This window comes from Fringilla coelebs, assembly GCF_963513975.1.
Source record: "Fringilla coelebs genome assembly, chromosome: 6".
Lineage (NCBI taxonomy): Eukaryota > Metazoa > Chordata > Aves > Passeriformes > Fringillidae > Fringilla > Fringilla coelebs.
In genome coordinates, this window is record NC_140034.1 from 38,582,629 (window position 1) to 38,602,298 (window position 19,670).

The following is a 19,670-nucleotide window of genomic DNA, read 5'->3' on the forward strand; positions in this document are numbered from 1 at the left end:
CACAGCCCCTTTTGGAGCTAAAATTCATTTCTCCTAACGTAGTGCCCTTCTCCCTGCCAAGAAAATGAGCCAGGGTGTTACACAGCCCTTGCACAGGGCCATGCTCAGACACCCCTCCTGGGGCTGGGGACTTGCTATGGGCACTGCTGCAACCCCTGTGCCTGTGGGACCCACTGTCCCCTCTTGGTACATACAGCTAAGGAGACAAGATATTTTACTGTGTTTTATTTAGTAAAATGTTAAAATAAATAAATACAAATTGATCAGATGCTCTGTACCCCCTCCCCCCAACTTTAATTTGCTAAAATCTAAACACATTTGTACCAAAACTGAAACCACAAGGAACTTGAAGGCAGCAGATACTGCAGATCACTATGAGCATCAGGCTAAAAAAAATAGAGATATTTAAAAATCCCAAACCAGTTCACAAGTGGGTGTTCTCATGGTGTGATTCTGTGACAACAGAGCTGTACCAGTCAGAAAGGGCATTTTACACCAGGGCCTGCAAGGAAGGGAGAGTGGTAGGGAATGGGACAGCACAGGTGCCACTGGCTCACGGAGGACAGAGCCCGTGGCTTTGCCATTACAAACCCAGCTGGGAGAGAAGCTGCCGTCATCCTGTGCAGCACCAGGCCCCTGGCTACAGGGACAGCACTGCCAGAACTGGGGGCTGGTCACCAAAATCCCCTGGAGAAATCAGACAGACTGGGGAAAAGACCAGGCTCAGACACAGAGCCCTTCAGGGTGAGCTCCTGCTCCAGGCCCATGCCAGGATTTGCACTTTACAGCTCAGTCTGGGTGAAACAGCAGGTGGGCACGGGGGAATGGGACGAAACATGGCACACAGGTGGGGTGCTGGCATCAATAAATCTACAGAGATGGTGCTGCTGTGATCGTAGGAACATGAAGCCATGACTGAAGCCTGAGTATTTTCTCCTAAACAAGCAGAGCTGCCTTCACAACCCTCCTGCCCTCAGCTGCAGACATGGCAGGCAGGGGGTGGGGGTGATGTTTGCAGAGTAGAGCCAGTCAGCTCCCTAAAGAAAACTGAGCATAGGCAGCCACCCCAGTGCTGCACCAGACCTTGAAGGTGCAGCAGCTCACCACCACCTCTTCCACTGCTGCTGACACAGCAAAGTTGTTTCCTTCCTCCACAGGAGCCTGGACAGGTCGGCACTAGCAGGCTCCCCTGCTTTGTGCTGTTACCTTGCTTAATCTTTGCTCAGTGGAGTTTGGAACACATGCTTAGCTTCTGTGGGGCTGTGAGAGGAAGCCAAGACACCTCTGACCATGTAAGATGGCATCTGGGGGGACCCTGCAGCTGTAATTGGAGTGAAGCAGCTTGTGGGACATGACTGCTGCTGGCTCTGCTTCCTGAGTCTCAGAGGCTTATGCAGAAGCAAAAACCTTCCTTAAGGAGGGCCTTGGCTGCCTGTCACATATGACATCAGAAGTAACTCAGAGACAGCACACCTTCTGGAAGGGAGAGCAGACAGATAAGACATTGTCTGGCTCTAGAGTCAATAACCGTTTTGATGTCAGCGATAATTTAAGTGAAGAAACTTAAGACTATGATTAGAAATTACACATTATCCCAGAACAAGCAGAAACATGCAGCCTTTCACCGCACCCAGCACGGGACTTCTTTCAACAGTGCCTACCCCAGTGCCTGCAGCCATGGAAATCTGCTCTTCCAAAGTCAGAACTGCCAGTACCTGCCTTACAGAGGGGAGCATGAGGCACAAAGCAATCTCATTTCCTAGCCCAGCAATTTTGGCCCCACCTGAAACACCAATAACAAGCTTGGACAACAAGCTTGGATAATGAGCCAGGGGAACCCCTGCCCTTAGACGTGCACAGCATGTACCCAGTGCTGCTGCGGTATCAAACCTCAGTGCTGGGGATCCAAAATCAAGGGTGGTCACAGAACACAGGCCCAGGAGCTGCCCTGTGATACTGCCTCCCTTCCCCAGCTGAGCTATACCCCCAAGGCTCACAAAGTTCTGATTGCTCACTGAGAAAAGTGTTCTCAAAGCACAAAGGCAACAATACTTCATTTGTTTTCCAACAGAACAGATGTAAGAAGGCTGGTGACAAAAGGGCAGGGATAGGTTGAGGTTTACTTTCGCCAGTGTAAATTTAGGAAAAAGAAAAAAGATGCAAAAGGTGGTGCTAAGTTGATCAATACTGCTCACTACTGCTGCTGCTGCCTTTCTGTGCCAGCTCTCCACCCACCACAGAGCCACGGTCTCAAGGCTTTTGAGTTCCCCAGGCACTCGTGATAGTAAGCAAGTCCTTAAGTGCTTCTTCCTCTCTAGAACTAAGGACTGGGATGAGTTTCTCCATCTGAAGCCTTTGACACCTGCTTGGATACTAGAGAGAGAAGAACAGGCACAGAGCTTATCCCTGCTTACACAGGAGAGCTGGGACAGCTGCTTTCCCAGGAGGGTGCCCCATGGTCTGGCTGCTCAATGTAGCCAAGAAGCAGGCCCTCGGCTCCTCACAGGTTACATTAAACTTAACCCGTGTCCCTTGTTTAGCTGCACTGGTGAAATGCCCCTTTCCATGTGTCCCTAAAGAAACCAGATCCTGAGAAAATGGAGGCATTGCTCACACAGAGGGATTTTGGCACAGAGCTGCCATATATGACAGCCCAGAGAGCAGGGATCTTCCACAGATACTCCAGGAGGTGGCTGGAAAGTACCTGAATCACACATCCTATTCCATATCATCTCCTTCACTCACACAGAACCCAGGACCTCTGGGAGCTGGTGCTGGTTTCAGCTAGGCTCATCATAACACTTGAACTAGGAAGGTGCAACCACACCAGCAGAGCTGAACCTTTAGCTAGTTTTGGGTATGTTTACAGCCAAGAAAATGTTTAATTAATACAGTCCAGATTAGAGTAGGTTCTAGCTGCCTCAACGTCTGCTTGATCTGCTTTATCCCCATGTTGTAGCTTAGAAGTCAAATAAGGTTCTCATCAGGATGGGATCACTCAGCAGCAGAAGCAGAGCTAGGGATGACTTAGTGCCTACTTCCTTTTCAGTCTGCACCTAAGCAGCTCTTTTCTCCCACCACACCTGCTCCTTTTGGAATACAGACCAACCCATGTCAGAAATTGAGGTAGGATAAAAGAGTGGTTTTGTTCTACTCTTTCCACTGAACTTTCAAACCCTGTAACTACAGGAATACCTATCTACTCAGAAGGGAGATCTGCTTCACTCCTGAATTTTTCCTACCCTCACTTTCTCACCTAATGTCTTTCCATATTTTTTCTCTCTGTTCTGCTTTACCCCATGTAATCTTTGTTTCCTTTGCTGCTCCTGCTTTTTCTCTCTTCCTTTCCATCTCCAGCCCCGTACCACTTCTCAAAAGAGGCTTCTGTCCTTTAATTTGTCCCTTGCAACATTTGCAACATCCACCTCTGGCCCAGAGAGATGGGAAGCCCTGGCCTGGCTATTCACAAGAGATACACTCCAGGGACTTGCACAGCACAGTGATTTCCACAGCAGCCATGCTCTTGGCAAGCCTCTGTTCTGTTCTTTACTCAGGTATTTTAGTAATACTGACAGGGATACAGACAGACTTTCACACAGGTAAGCTCTTGGTTTTCTGATACAAGCCCACAATTAAATTAACCTCTGGGAGAGGCATTTGTCTTTTCATGGGTCTTTAATTACCTAGCTTAGCAGTGCATGGTATAAACAATATTCTTTATTGGCAAGTTGATCAACTATGTGCTCAGCCTATACCCTATACAATGATGCAGAAAGTACTTGTCCCAGGTTAAGAGAGAAACAGGAGGGAAATGGGAGCTAAGGGTAAAGGATAGAGAGACTCATAGTACTTTTCAAGTATTACATTCCATTCTGTAGGAGTTACAAACAGGACTGAGTCTTAAAGAAGTATCTGAGCAAGAGAGCAATAACCTGGAGACAAGACATCTGCAGCTCTCCCTTTTCCTGATCCCATCTGATTTTTGGGTCATTATCTGGCCCATGTCTGACCATTGAAAACAAGGATCCAGCAGCGTGTCACTGCAAGTTTTGCTCCCACATCCTCAGAGACCAGTACCTAGCTGGCTGCTGAAGGGCTCTTTGGACCTCTTGCCTTCTGAATGCCAGAAACTACAGAATCCATAGTGCTTGGGAATGGACTTTGCTGAGGTAGTTTGTTGGCCAGGCAAGCCTAAGCGCCAAATGAATTAGCTGCACAACAAAACATCTTCCTCTATCAGATTCCTGACTCCTACATACTCGTCAGAAAACTCTTTGCAGTAATCCAGCAAAGTTTAACTTGCCTTGGATCTCCAGAATTCCAAGGGAGGACAACAAGAGGTGAAGAAGGGTCAAAAAGATTCTAAAAAGAGACGAGGAACCGGCCCAAAGGGGCGTGTCCACAAGGAAGTGTAGTACTGGGATTTTGATGGTTATCTGAGCAGCTCACTGAGAGAGGCCCTCAGTAAAAGAGTGAATTTTGGTCTAACATCTTAATATGTTATTTTAAAAATACATTTCATTAAAAGCATGTATTCATCATTGGTGCTTCAGAATCAAAGAGGGCGGGGTGCAACCTAGCAGAGGAAAAGGAAAGACAGAAATGTGCACTGCAAATTCACAAATGTTTTCACATGAGAATGTGAAATGTATCCACATGAGAAATTTCGGAGTTTATTTCCTGTACTGTGGGCTGCCACAGCTTGATGGGACTAAGATGGAGGTTTCACTCCAGGTTCTCCTGAATGCTGACCATGCTGCTTTTCAGGGCTGTCTCTGCAACAGTACAGGGAAGATTATTTGAAGCCAAGGAGGCCAGAATTAGGTTTCACATTTCTAGACATTTGGAATACAGATTTGCTTTCTTAAGTCTAGCAAAGAAAAAATATAATATTATTTTTTCTGCCAACAATAAAACCAATAGATCTGCCCATAAAATTATCACCTCTCTAATTTCCAGGTTTTTAATTCATATCCCCACTGACAGAAACCTGCTTGCAACATAGAACAAAGCCCCGTTTTACTCATGCAAAACATTAGTTCATCCTACCAACATGGCAACTCCTGGCTAATGATGTCTTGGAAGAATCAGACACGCTACTCACCCTACCTTCCAATCATCCCTAGAAGTATTGCTTCCTCCATGTTTTGTACAGCACTAAACTCACTGCTGGCTCTAAAGAAAGACAATGAAAACACCAATGGTGATACCAATTCTTCTAGCCAGGTCACAGGCTCACTTTCCCACTCTGACCACAACACACTTTTCCAGCAGTTTAAAGAACAGCTGGAGAAAGGAAAAAGAAACTTCTGCAACGCTTGCTCTATTTCTGAGCAAAGGAGCAGGGTGACTTCTTAAAGCCCCTAGCACTGGGCTGAGAGCCAGGACCATCTTTGATATGATATTCCTCTGTGGTCTCATTTCTTCCCTTATAACAGAGATTTAAAAGCCACTTGTTTCCCACCAGTGACAAGCAATGACATAAGAATTAGTTAATATCTTGATGGTGGTTTGGAAAAACAAAACCACAGCCAGCGTGACAGCTTCCCAAAGAGCAGAACTTTCAGTAGAAACTCATTCTATCTCAAATATTACATGAGAAAAAACCCCAAACCAATATGAGCCCAAAAGAAAAGCTTGATCTTTAAGCTGTCACAGCTTAAAATTTCTCCCTTGATTGGAACCTCTTACAGCAGCTAGGAAAAAAACTATTTTCCTCTGTATTTAGCAAACACCAATTCCCCTTCCACCCTATTGTAGGTAATTGGGTAGAGATAACCCAAATTCACTGTGTCTACCCAGCAGCATCATTGCCAGTATCAGTGCAGCCCTAGGAATGCTCCTAGCCTATTGGCTAATACTGTTGCAGAGCCAGGAGAAAAGCATCCCAAAGGATCAGTGAGAGAGAAAGAAAACTACCTAAGCAGCATCAAAAAGTCTAAGATCATTTTTCTGCCAAGTAATGATTAAGTAAAGGCATCCTTTTACAGTCTGGAACACAAATGCTGTAACAAAAGGGATATAAAATCTGTACTTATCTGCTTGGGTTCTGGAGACAAGCAGATGCCTCAGGAAAGCAGTAATAGCTGTTTTAACATCTCCTGGCTGATTAACTCTGTGCAAACTTAAATATGGCTACTAGTGAATTTCATTACCATCCTCTTCTGAATCAGGGAAGAAAACAGAAGGACTGTTGAGTCTCCAGGCACAGCCTCCTACCTCCAAATAGTGCACTGCTTCCAAGAGAGCTCAGGTTAACACAGAAATAAGAGCATGAGAACCACAAAGACTCAGCACACCTATCCCTGGAGATGCTCTCTTACCAGGAATGCTCAATGCTTCAGAAGATGCTGTTAAGAATCACCCAACTGTTCAGCTGAAGACCAACATGTTCCAAAAGGCAGCTTCTCTTGAATATCTGGCTGTTAGCTGACGGCTCATATTCTACAGAAGGCTCATGTTCAGTTTGTTTTTTCTCTTCAACCCTTGAAACAGACAGTCCTTTGTTTAAATGCTCTGGGTTGCTGGCCTAGTGCTGCCCAATGGTAATGACCCCATTGGTAACTGGATTGATGGAAGGACATTTTTACTATGATCCATTTTGACAGTGTCTGCCCAGCTGTCTCCCTGCCACTTCTGCTAACTTATCCTTCCAGCTCTGCTAGTTCCAGAACAGAACTCACACATCAAAAGACAGAGTCAGGGTTATCACTGGTTCAGCTCAGAAGTGTGTGTCAGAGTCACTTTCCCAACTTAGACAAATGTGAGAACTCAGGGTATCAGTTCTGAGCCCAGAGCTGAAAATAGTGCACACTCCTACAGAAAGAATACAAGTCCTTAAAGGGCAGAAGGGCAGCCTAAAGGAGAGGGAATAAAACAGCTCCAAGAACTCCACAGAAGCCCACTTGGCTGGGGCAGCAAAGAAACTCTCTCAGGCTATGTGGTGTCTGGAGTATTCACTTGCTCAGAAATGCATCCTTGAAATGCAAAGCTTTTCTATCTTCCACTGTGGAACAGCTGAGCAGGTCTGCCTCACCACCCAACACGTGCTCTCAAGGCCACCACACTGGGGACACTGCCTCACCTTGTGTGGGCAGTGGCTCACTGTGCTCCCACGGGAAGTAAGGAAGTAAAAAGAGTTTTCCTGGTACTTCCAGTGGAAATGGGCTTTGCCCAAACATATAAATGCAGTAGTGAAACCAGACAGCTCTGGGACACAATCTGACCAGAATCAGCACCCTAAACTGAGCCAGACCCCACAGTCAGGAAGCACAAGGCAAGCTCTGCTGTCCAGAGTGAAAAGATCATACATTAGAGATGAACTTCTTGAACAAGAGGAGATGACGGAGGGTGATTTCAGTCCAACTCACTGTCTCTCATTCTCAAGCTTCAATCAGTCTGTATCACAGAACTACTAAAGCCTTACACAAGCACACTGCCAACTGCTTTTCTCTGGGTTACAAACACATGGAAGAATGGGAGAGAGATGGTAACAGCAGAGACAAGCCTGGGACATCCTCCAGATGGGGTGAGATCCAGCACTGTAGGATTTGATTCTCTTTAGACTTTAGCCAGTAGATGTATGGTAGAACCTATGGAAACTGTCCCATTAGATTTTAGAACACAAACACAGCAGAATGTCATCATAAATAAGCAAAGTCTGTGTTAAAAAATTCTAAGTACACAGCATTTTCTCCAGTTCTGACACCTTTTTAATAGAAATCACTTGTTTAGGAAACAAATAGCACTTTTGTAATTTTTTTTACAATGTTTCTTACCTTGATCTTATTTTAAGTAACACTAGGAAGACCTCAATATCTTTTATTTTCCTTTTTAATTTAAAAAAGTTGGTTTTTTTTCCCCCAGATACAAAGATTTTGCCCTTGCATAAAAAAACAGTGCCCAAAACGATGACACAAGGACTCACAAAGACTCACTGTATCTCACTGACACTATTACTTCTAATCTATACCATGCAAGGTCCCATCTACCTCTTTAATTAGACTGTCAGCCTGAAAAACAGCTTTTCTATTCCTTATTTAGTTCTTGTTACCAAAAGAAGAGAAAGGAAGTGAAAGAAAAGGACATTTCTCTGTTGAGTTCACACATCTGGGTTATGTGCTACTTTGTTCAGGATACCTGTGTTGTTTATAAATACAGAAAAGGGATGGAATCTCATTTTCAAGTAATTGATGCACATTTTCTCTTGGGACACCTCTATCCAATGCTCCAAGCTGACCCTGGCTTCTGGCCCTCTCTTTTCCCATTCCCAAAACAGACTTTCTGGATGAGTGTGAGGACCCATAGGCTCTCAGGCACATGGTGTGATTCTTGGGGTGTCCTGTAGGGCCAGGAGTTGGACTCGGTGATCCTGACTCAGCATATCCTATGATTCTATGTGCTGGTTACTCAGTGAAAAGTCCATCTCCTTTCCTTTTGTACATCTCCTGTCTAAACAATAGTAAATACTGCTTATTTGATAGACTTGTCCCTTCTGGGCACTGGGATTTGATAATTTATATTTCTGGTTTTTTGGTTTAATAGTACTGAGAGTTTAGAAACAGGAAAAGCCCATAGGCTCTTTGGACTTGTTTTTGTTTTCCCCTAGCTAAACAAACTGTTCTGCAAATAGGAACTTGAAACCTGCTCTCCTCCCTTATCCCTGCTCCTCACCCCAAACAAAAATAAAACAAACCTATAGTGGCTGTGGAGGCTGCTGCAGGCACACACTGGTGTAAAATATAGAGAGAGTAAATATATTATTTCACTTGGCATGGTGCTGGCAAAGAACCCCCAGCTGGCACTATTCATGTAACATGATCCAAACTTCGCATGTACACACAGAATAAGAAGGATCAATTGGCAAACTCCGGTGCCGCCTGGCACAAGCATCTTCACGCTCTCTCTGGAACCAAAGAACTAAAGAATTCTGCACTTTCCAGAAGAAATCCAGTTTTGCTTTTCTAGAGTTTCTTTATTTTGCTCTTTCTCCTCGCCGCCACCTCCCTTGGCTCCTTCTTAACTTCACTGTGTTATTTAGTCTCATCGCCCTTGTTACAGTTCACCATGCAGCTCTGGGAGGGGGAGGGGGCTAAGGTGGAGGTGGCAGCATTAGTATTGTTAGTGGAGTCCATGCCGTTGGAGATGGCTACTGAATTGACCTCAGAGTTTATGGGTTTTGAAAGGTCGATGCCTTGGATGAGGCGGATCAGCTGTTTTACCTTCTCCAAGGAGCTGTGCATCTCCTTCTGTTTTGCAAGGATGGTATTCTTCATTTCCATGCATTTCTACAGCAAAGCAGAAAACCAGTAATAAGTTTGAGCTTATGAATGAAAGAAGGCAAGAGAAGGAATATGATGTTCACAGATCTAAATGTAAGTACCCAGAAAAGACTGCAGCTGCAACTTCGCTTTTCCAGCCTAGAAGAAAAGAGTCACTAGGCTGTGTTCAGAGGAGAATTCATATTTGCAGGCTGAGGGAATAAAATAGCTGTCACCTGATGTGGCTCCCTTTCATTCCAAGGTGTTGTGCAAATGAACACAGACAGCTCCATCCTTTTGTGTTTCTTTTGAAGGAAAACTTCCAAGTGTATGTTTTTACAATTCTACTTATTAGTATTGCATTACTGAAATTTCTCTAACTCAGATCTGCAAGCTCAGGCATCCCACTGCAGCTGACTGCTGACAGTGTGTGTGCAAACCATTAATGGGATACAGCCTTTGCTTTCACATACATTTTAGCAGGAACATCACTTCCTTCTCTCAATAAGTAAAAGGGCACTTGAAAAGGAAAACAAACTCCTCTTCACTTGAAAATCTTACTTTGTGGCCACTTCATTCTCTTAGAAGTGGTAGTAACATAGCTAGCTCATCAGCTAAGTGCCAGGGCAAGGTAACTTTAAAAAAAGCCCACAGATGATGTTTCAAGAGTGAAAAACTGCTTATATGTATATTTGAAACTTACAAAAATGAAGAAACAGTAGCTATGTCCCTTACATTCAGGTTTTTACATGAAGATTGCAACGTTCCTACATTTTTAAAATCTTTTATCCATGCTGATCTCCAGACGCTGTTGGTTTTAGCTTTACTGTTTTCACATGCAGCTCCATAGCATCACAAAAACCCTAAAGCATCTAGACCTAACATGCTTGTTTTGGACAGCTCCAATATGAACATTCTCCTTGCCCACTGCCAATCCCACACATTAAGGCCTTGCATCTGCCTGGGTACATTACTGACAAACAGTGATAGTTGTCTAGTGCTACTCAGGTTACGCTCAGCTATTGCTAACCAGAAGGTGACAGTCCCCAGCACTGCCAGCCAGCCCTTCACAATCATTTTATTTGTATTGACAGCACTGAGGGGTCTGTAAAAACGGGACACTTTTGCTCTAATAGGCAAAGACAGGAAAAGTGCAGCCTGAAAAGTGCAGCCCGGAAAGTGCATCTATATCTAAAAAGTCTGCCATTATGAATTCAGCCTTACAGATGTTGCCACACCGTAGATTATATTTTCATTATGTGATACTGACTAGGGCTGCATCAAGAAGGGGCTCAAACCTTACACTGGCATCTCAAGAGACTAATCACTAAGGTGAGAAGAGTGACCAAATCAATATGTATGTTCCAATTACTGCAATAAACTAAGGTGGAAATGAAGGTTTCTGGTTGAAGCATGACATTGTCTACTTAATACTATGCAGAGGCATGTGCAGTGTCCAACTGCTGACTGCCAAGGCAACACAGCAAGGTCCTGAGAGTCAGCTGTGAGGAAATGGTCACTTTTGCATCAGAAAGGTCTGGAGAGTGCACCAAGGCTGTAACTATCACTACACACAGAGGCCCAACCATTCTTATTTAAGTGAGCCACTAGAGCTGGACTCAATCTACTGCCCACAGACAAAACCACTCTGGGTCATTTTTGTCACCTGCTGATATTATATGTCCCCATACGTCTACCTACATGTTCAGCAAGGATCATCTATAACAGACTCGATGTAAGCATATGTTGCCTTTATTTCATTCCTGCTCCCCCAAGTCCTAAAAGGCAAAGGAAAGCACTCACTCAATTCTAAATAAATCCAGTGGATGACAGGTCTAGTAGATGGAGTTGCTCTATAATTGTTTTCTCCCTGCATTGTGGCACCAGAACACAGGTCAAGGGTTATTTGGGAGGACAATACTCACTGTTATAGAATTGCTGAGCTGTTTGACCTTCTGCTCTAGTTGTTCTCTTTCCTGTTTTAAATCTGAACTCCATTTAAGTAGTTTCTGTTTTTCCTCTTCTTTTGCTGCAAAACAGAGTAAAACAGAATATTTTAAACATTTCTCTTACAATAGCGGATAGAGGGTCTAAACTGCTTCATGTAAAGAGGGAAACTGTGTTTAAACCAATGCTAAACAACTTGTGCACAGAATCACTCCCAAAATTTTACCTACATACATGAGCACAACAGGCTTAAGAAATATTTAGACTGCTATTTTCACTTCACTAGTGATCAAGGTTATTTCCTTTTGTATGACAAAATTTCCTTTTGTAAAGGAAGTACCATCCTATCCCATTCCAAAAATAACATCTTCCATTATTAAAAGCAAAAGAAAAGTGTTCATCATTTTCTTACCTGCTTTATATGCAATATATGAATGAACAATTGCTAAAGTTCCTGGCCATGGGATTGCTTCCTCCTTCTTTAGCATCTGAAAGAAAATTTTCATAGAGATTTAGCTGGTAAAAAACCTACCTCAGAGAAAGCAAAAAAGAGAGAGAGAAAGAGGGAAAGATTGAGGATTTTCTTTCATGGCTATCATTAGCCTCAGCCCTGTTAACAAGAAGCTTCACAGACCTGATCTGAGATTTAACAGAGGGAATTATTCACAACTGTATTGTGGCTCTCACAAAGCAAGCCTATTTCTTACAAACGTCAGCATTTTCCTAAATTCCCTCCATAGCCACAAATAAAGTCTGCTAATGATACTGAACAACTTAAAAGAGGAATGAAAGGATAGTATATCTGAACTCAAAACTTGCCAGGAGACATAAACATTACTACATGGTTCAGTCAAATTGCTGATCTTAGTTGTTCTGGGAAAGAAGTTTTCATGCTGCAGCCTAGTCTCTGCACCCTACATTCAAATATCACACTTCTGGCTAGTAAAACATGAAACTGTCCCATCACCCCTTCTTATCAGAATCATCTTAATAGACTTGTCAAACTCTCTTTATAAGGGTAAGCACCATTTATGTCTTTCAGGTCCTTCCTACATTTTGCTTCCTAACAAACTTTAAGAGGAAAGACACATATTTTTAGTATGTGATCAGAGGGGTGTCTCAGAAGACAGAGGACTTGGTCAGTTTACAGTGAAGTTACTCAGATTTCCTCCTTAGTTTTTTTGGAAGCCATCACAGAAACATGAAGAAGACGGATAAAGTGAGAGTAGACAAGAGTAGGAGTAGCCCAGTCAAATACTCCCTCCTCTCTCTGGCAGCTACTGACCAAGTCACTTGAGTTTTGCATTTTCATTCTTCTGAGCAGCGCATCATAGGTCAGGCTATTTTCTCATGCTACCCCTGGCACACCAAAGGCCACATGGCTGACCAAGCAATGAGCTGTGTTAGACAGGACACAGCTTCAGACTGCCTATTATCAGCAACCCTTTGCAACTCCTAAAGCTCCATGGCAGGGTTAGGAATACAACAGTTTACTTCTTCACCTTGTATGCAATCTCAATGCAATTATAAACAAAATATTAAAATATAACCTGTTCACTTCAACTGTACATTTTCAGAGAGTGATCTAGAAGGAAACTGTTCACCTATACTCATTATACTGATGCTGGATGATATTATTAAAGAGATCACTGAAGACAGTGATTCAAATGTCTGATTTATATAAGCAAGCAGGGGCTTATTTTTGCTCTATCTATTGAGGTGGGCTTGTGCAAATGTTTTATTTCTTGGTCCAGAACTTTTGAAGAAACAATGAGCTTAAAATGAACAGCAGAATTTCTATGAGTGGTAGATAATCTTTCCCAAAAGTTTGCATACTTTGATCCAGAAAAAGAGTAAAAACAAAAGGGTAACAAATAAAGACCCTGAATTCAGAAGCAAGACCTGACAGTTTTGCATGAGCACACATTTCAACAGAGGTAATAATTCAATTAAATTCACACAAGCCTTATTGCACATTAAATAGATTTGTTCAGTGTCAAGCTGTCTTGGTCTAAGTAACCCAAGCAATCTGGTTATTTTCTTTAACACCAAAAAATCTTCACGTGCATTTCATGTAACTCCCTGTCTGTTAAACAATACCTGGTCTTGACATTTGGGACAGATCCACATGCCCTTAGGAATGGTTTTCAGAGGAGGGTCCAGACAATCCAGGTGATAAACACGTGAACATGTGTCACACATCAGCAACTGCCCGCTTTTTCTGCAAACGCTGCAAAAATCCTCATGGATATCACCCTACAAAATTGAGGGGAAAGGGTTTGGGTGAGAGAAAGCAAGAGAGAAGGAAAAAGTGAACTTTGACCTTTGATATCTACATCTTAGTTGAATTCAAGGTTTACAGCACCAACTATTTTTAAGGTGATTCCAAAAGGTCAAGCCCTTTTTAGACTGTGAAATAGGAAAACCATGCCAGATGTCAGAAACACTGACATCTGTCCTCGCAAACACTCCCCTCTGTCCTCCCAAGGCAAAATGGTACAGCAAACACTTATTACTATAGCTTCTCTTAACTACTGCTACCCCATAGCCTTTCTTCTTTAAGATTCCCTCTTTACCCTGATCTTTTTATTTCCTGAAGTGATGAGCTACCCACTTTCTTAACCCTCCTGATTTTTGAATGTAAGCCAAACTCCACTCCCGGAATGCTGATTAGGCTGTCTCTTGCCAGTAATAGTATGTGAGAAACCCCAACTGAGCGACTTAAAAGAACACTGTTAAATATTTAGGTCACCTTTAAAAATGAAACTGTAAGGAAAAGGTGTTGTGCTTCTAAATGAAAAAGAAGAGAATGAATTATGTTCTGAGACAATTCTTTTTACTTCACTTAGGCTTCCTCAAGTTGCACCAAAACAGCTGTGACTCAAAACTTTCTCATTCTCTGCAGAGAGTGGATTGTTTCATCACTAACATAGACCGAGAGCTAGGATGAAGGAGTACCAAGAGAGATTTTCTAACAATTTTTTTTAAAGAAAGAATTGAAAAAATGACTAGCCGTGTCTTTTAAAACAACTAGGTTTAGTTACTATTGCATTTCCATCAGAGAGAGTTCTTGTCTATAGCCATTAACATCCCGAAAAGGCAGGTCTGATTTTTGTTTCTTCCTCTTCTCTCTCTCTCTCCCCCCCGTGTTGATTTGATTTTCAGATATTTGAATGAAGAGTCATGATGGAAAGGTAGCTCAGAGTTCCTAGAGGAAGCAAGAGGCACCCCACCCTCTCCTCTGACCATCAGGCTGTGCTGGCAACTCCACATGTTCAAGGCCCCACCTGGTGTGTGAAGTGCACCCTGTCACTGACTCACAACGAAGTTTCACACACAGCCAGACCTGCAAGACTGCAATCATAAGATGTGTGTGTGGAGCAGAACTGTGGGTACATACTCTCCTGTATGAAATACCAGCCTATGCAAGGTTTCATTTAGGGACAGATCATCTCTTCACATGTGCAAACAATTTCTATCAGTTTGGAGGGATAGCAGATTTGGCCACGCACTCATACATTAAGGTGCCAGACAAGAAACATCACAGTAATCTCCACTATGGATGACATAATACACATGTAAGAAGAATGACACATGAGCAATCTGCTCAGATTTCTACTTCCCAGCTCTATTGCTGATGAGGCCCTTCTTCAAAGGGAAAGCTCTTCTAAATTCCCACTGATTTTGTTTTGTAAAGGATCAATCTCCAGTGAATTTTCAGTGCCATGTTTTGGACCCATAACTCCCAAGGATAGTTGAGAGCTGAATTATGGTATTACTTCACCTTTAACACCAAAGACTTCCTTAGTGTTAAATGAAGATCTAAACGAGTGACATTTCATGCTTCTTGTGAAGTGATGTGTTGTAAACCAGGCTGGGAAGAACTTCTTTCCCTCTATCATTCATTCTCTGAGTACAAGGAAAAGGGAGCAGGCAAGAGATATCATATAGGCTAAAATAAAATCCTCTTCAAGATAAGGAGAAGTTTAAGAGGGGAATCTCTCATTTTAGAAAAAAAATTCTATTCTAGAGAATTATGTATCTTAAGATGCATTAGTTGCCACAGACTACACAATGGCTCATGGCAACAAAGTGCAAAATATTGGTGTGCTGAAAACCAAACCTGTTATGTCTCATATCCTACAGAAAGAGCCCTACAAAAGAGACACACATGCAGTTTCTTCTTAAGGGGAGACATTTAGAAATTTAGACCCAGAATGTCCCAAATTCAACTGAGTGCTGCAAAACCTGTAGTGATACAGGTGACCAGTGCACAGTGCAGCTGAATGCACAGAGATGCCAATACACATGCACAGAATCTATAGTCCTATTTTCGGTAATGCAAACTTCAGGGCAATTCCTCAGAGTTAACAACTGTCCTTACCAAAACCCCAGTCAGTCTTTGATTCCAAAGAATTGCCCCAGATTTTATGGGCAGTTAATAAATATATGCATAAAGGGGGGGCTGGTATTGATGTGGTGACATGAACCCACTAATCTCAGCTTCTGAAGCAGCTTTGTGTAGACTACAGCCAGCCAGCTTAGGCTAGGGCAGAGCTCATTGAGGCTGCTCAGACATGCTACAGCCTGGAGTGACCGAAGAATAATTTCAGAACAGACACCATAAAAGGTGATTTAACGTCACTTTCTGCTCTACTTCCTCTTTACAAGGCACCAGGGAAGGGTCCCACAAGGGAAAATAAATTTAAGCTTTCTGGACAGCTAACAGGTTTATTTATTTTGATAAAGTGTCTAGAGCAGCAAGGGCCTGGCTTTAGGCAACTGAACCGAATAATACAGTAACAACAGCAGCTTGTGTGCTTGAGTTTGTAATACTATACTTATATGTACATTTCACTGGAATAACATGGGAAAACTAAATATTCTACAACAGGAATTGTTCATGATCATATAAATAAAGATGATCATAGTGTATGATGTAAGTGAATTAAGTTATCAGAAGCAATACTAATTCTGGCATATTCTTTTATGGGCTTGACTTTGCAATCTAAAAGTTTTATAATGCTCCTCTCAATTGAAACACTGTTTTGATACAAGTGTTCACTAATAAGAAGGCATTTTGTGATCAAATACTTGAATCATCACTAAAACAGAGATTTTTGCACAATTCTTATTGCTGAGTAATTGACCTTCAAAGGCAATTGCTATTGCCCTCCATCCTTATCACCAATCCCATTTTAAGTTTCTGCTTCATCCTCCCTTCAAAATTTCTCTCTGTCATTCAGAGAATAACATTTCAGGAGAAATTCAAGAAGACTGTTCTGGTCCACTGTGCCTCATGCCAAGTGCTTAGCCTGATTTGCAATTTTCATAGGCACTGCAGAAAAGAGGGCAACAACTCATCATACTCTTTTGAGAGCTCTTACACAGTAGGAAAAGACTGAGCAGTATACACACACATGAGAGATGGAAAAGAACACCACCACATTATCCAGTCCTTCTCTTGGGGCCAATGTAAACTATGTGCTCTTCAGCACATTTGCAAGTCATCTGTACTTCGTATTTTTAAAAGTCCCCAGAGATGGAACTATCTCATCATATCCATGAGGGGCTATTCCACAGTCCCATTTATTTGGCTGTCAGGAAGGAGTTTTTGCAGTCATGTGCTATCCTGCTCTTAAAAATGACTATATAAAAGAGAACCTTGTAATTCCACATGTGCATTCCCCGGGTATCAGAATTGCATCTGTTTATTTCAGTGCTTCAGACACACTTGCACTACTCCAATTCCTGTTACCTCTGCAGAACAAGTACAGTTCAGAGGCAAGGAACTGGCCTCTATTCCCTGTTCTGTGTGGTCAGTAGAGTTGGTCTCTCAGTCCATGTTCATACAATGGTGGAACTATACAGATGAAAATAGAACAACCCAGCTTTTCCTTAAAGGCCATTTCAGATGGGTGGGCCTCAAGTATATGTGACTGTCTTTTCTAAAAGAAGAACTGCAGAAGGAGAGTGTGGTACCAGTATGAAGAAATAACCAAGCGCCTTTTGATTCTTAAGCTGTGCCCTGTAAATACCAGTCTTTTAAAAGCAAGCTCTTAAATGAAAGTACACTCCGGCTCCTGAGGACTGTTTTACCCGCACTGAAAAGCCCCTACACACTTTCTGCCAAATCAGTGCCACAAATGCTGCTCCTCTGCATGATGAAGCAGTTTCCATCCTTCTCTCCATTACAGAAATACAACTTTTTGTTATTATGGCCTGTAACTAATATTTTCATCCTCCTCTTTCCCACCCACCCCACACACCCCTGGCCCTTTTCCATGGATGACAGATTCAATTCAGTCAGACAAGATCTCAGAAACTACACAAAGGAAATGAGCTCATCTAGCATGCCTGGTGCCTCCCAATGTTTCAATCCACTGAAGGAGTTATAAATAAAATCTCTACAGGATAACAACACAGGTGCAGGAGGAAAAAGGGAAGGGTGTAAAAAAAATGCTGGACTGTTTCACTGCACTGAATCAGGACAAACGATGAGTGAGATTAAAGAAACAAAACCTGCAATGATTTTCCTTGTGCCTGTTTTGCGTAACTTTCCAAAAGTAACCCCCTCCCCAAGAGTTACTTACGTCTGTGGAGCTGGGGCTAGGCAGGGACACAGGCTGAACAGCTGCAGGAAAAGTAAATGTGGTCTCTGTCTTTTCATTTTCAGGGGAGTCAGGATAACTGGAGAGAGGGGATGTGGGGGTCAAAGCCCCAAACCCCAACACCGTGTTGTATTTAGGTGGACGACCTACATATTAACAACAGGGAACACAAACGAAACAAAAAAAAAAAAGAAAGGAAAAATGATCTTACATACCTTTGGCCAGTGGTCCTCATTGGCTAGCGTGAAAAAGGAAATGATGTAGCACAGAGAGGAAGTTAATACAAAAGTCACAAGTGGAAGGACAGAAGCAAAGATTTAAACATTTTTTAGAAATATTTAAGTAGATTTTTGCAAGGAAAGAACATTTAAAAGATGTATTTCAGAAGGAAATAGAAATAAGCTCTGTAGAGGGTCAAAGAATCATTCCCACAAAAGCAGCATGGGGACAGTTGCTCCTCCTAAAAATGAGGCTATTCAGTTTTTAGGGGAAAAATGTTGGCATCAAAGTTCCACAGAAGCTACAATAACTACTATTAAATCCTTTCTGTTTTTATCCCACACCTCCCTAAGTGCCAGCATACATCTACACAGAGGTTAAGTCCTTTATCAGAGGCCAGCACTCACCACTCCCCTACTTTTCATCCACATTTTTTAAACCTGTCAGTTCACAGATCAGCACTTTCTACCCTACCGGTACATTTTTAAAATTAGGCTACCCAAGAACAGGTCTTGTTTTCTGACCCAAAATTGCTATCAGTTTTAACCTATCACTAGTCTTCTACTGTAACCCACTCCAAATTCTGTGTTCTTTCTTAGACTTTCTCAGACAAGTGTGTTTGATTATGCACAATTTGTAGATACTCCTTTAGATTAGCAGATGTGCAAAATGTCTTCATAACAACTCTTATAAAATTACAAATGCAAAGCAGGACAGCAAAAAACCCAGTATGCAACCATCATTTCTGCCTTCCTTCTCCCAGGTAATTTATAGATATGTAAACATAAAGGAGTTAGGATCTAGGAATAATTCCCCAGATCTTAGGTTTACAGATTGTCAGTCTATTCCTATTAACATGCTAAACCTTGCATTTAAAGTCTGGATATGTTCCAGAACTAAGTATGTCCTTGGAAATGGATTTCTGCTAGTGATGTCCATGGGTGAAATTTCTGACATGCTCAGCAGCATCTATAATTAAACTAAAGCTCTCAAGGGCAAATGCTTACAAAAGCTTTTCACTCAATATATTGCTGTATTAAATTACAAAACAAATGTACACTTCCAAATCTTTTGTCAATTGAAAACACGTGCTACTAATTTGGTGCTGATGCAACATAAAGGCTCACTCACAAGAAGGTGTGATGAAAAAACCAGAAAATACAATAGTCAGTTGCAAAAACAGGGTAAGAGAGTATCAAGTACAAATGCATGGAATCATTTTCATTGATACAGTAATTGTTCACTATAAGGTCTAAAATAAAATTAAGAAATCATTACTAGATGAAGGAACATTTACTTATCCACAGAGTAAATGCAAAAACTCTCTATTTAAAATCTACATCATATCATTTTAAAAAATACATTTAATGTTTTTAGGGGATAGCAACAGAGATGCATATTTTATTTAAAAACAGCATAGCTGCAGAAGTGTCAGCTTCGCCACATTGTCTGCTGGACTGAATACATGGATCAAGAACAGAATATGTCAAATTAATATTTCATCTTGCAGCCAAAACCCCCAAAAGATAATGGAATTGGACAGTGCTAGGTGAGAGACTGGTTTAATTTTTTTAAAATCTGATTTATTACTTTTTTAGACAGAAAACTTAGGATAGAGAAGGTATTATGAGTC

At 42.0% G+C, this 19,670-nt stretch overlaps 1 protein-coding gene across 7 annotated transcripts in view; it reads right to left on the bottom strand.

Moving 5' to 3' along the window:
* The window catches only part of PHF21A (PHD finger protein 21A), a 134,894-nt gene that overhangs the window by 1,147 nt on the left and 114,077 nt on the right, over nt 1-19,670 (bottom strand). For 4 of the 7 annotated variants that reach the window (XM_084208794.1, XM_084208791.1, XM_084208792.1 and 1 more), the window contains 5 exons: nt 17,801-17,964; nt 13,308-13,463; nt 11,620-11,695; nt 11,186-11,289; nt 7,751-9,287 (listed from right to left, as the gene is read on the bottom strand). In XM_084208794.1, the coding sequence (XP_084064920.1) occupies nt 9,033-9,287; nt 11,186-11,289; nt 11,620-11,695; nt 13,308-13,463; nt 17,801-17,964 (755 nt within the window). In that variant the 3' untranslated portion in view covers nt 7,751-9,032. Of the gene's footprint in view, nt 1-7,750; nt 9,288-11,185; nt 11,290-11,619; nt 11,696-13,307; nt 13,464-17,800; nt 17,965-18,033; nt 18,057-19,670 lie in introns of those variants that run through there. The other 3 variants (XM_084208797.1, XM_084208796.1, XM_084208795.1) reach the window with 2 other exon arrangements.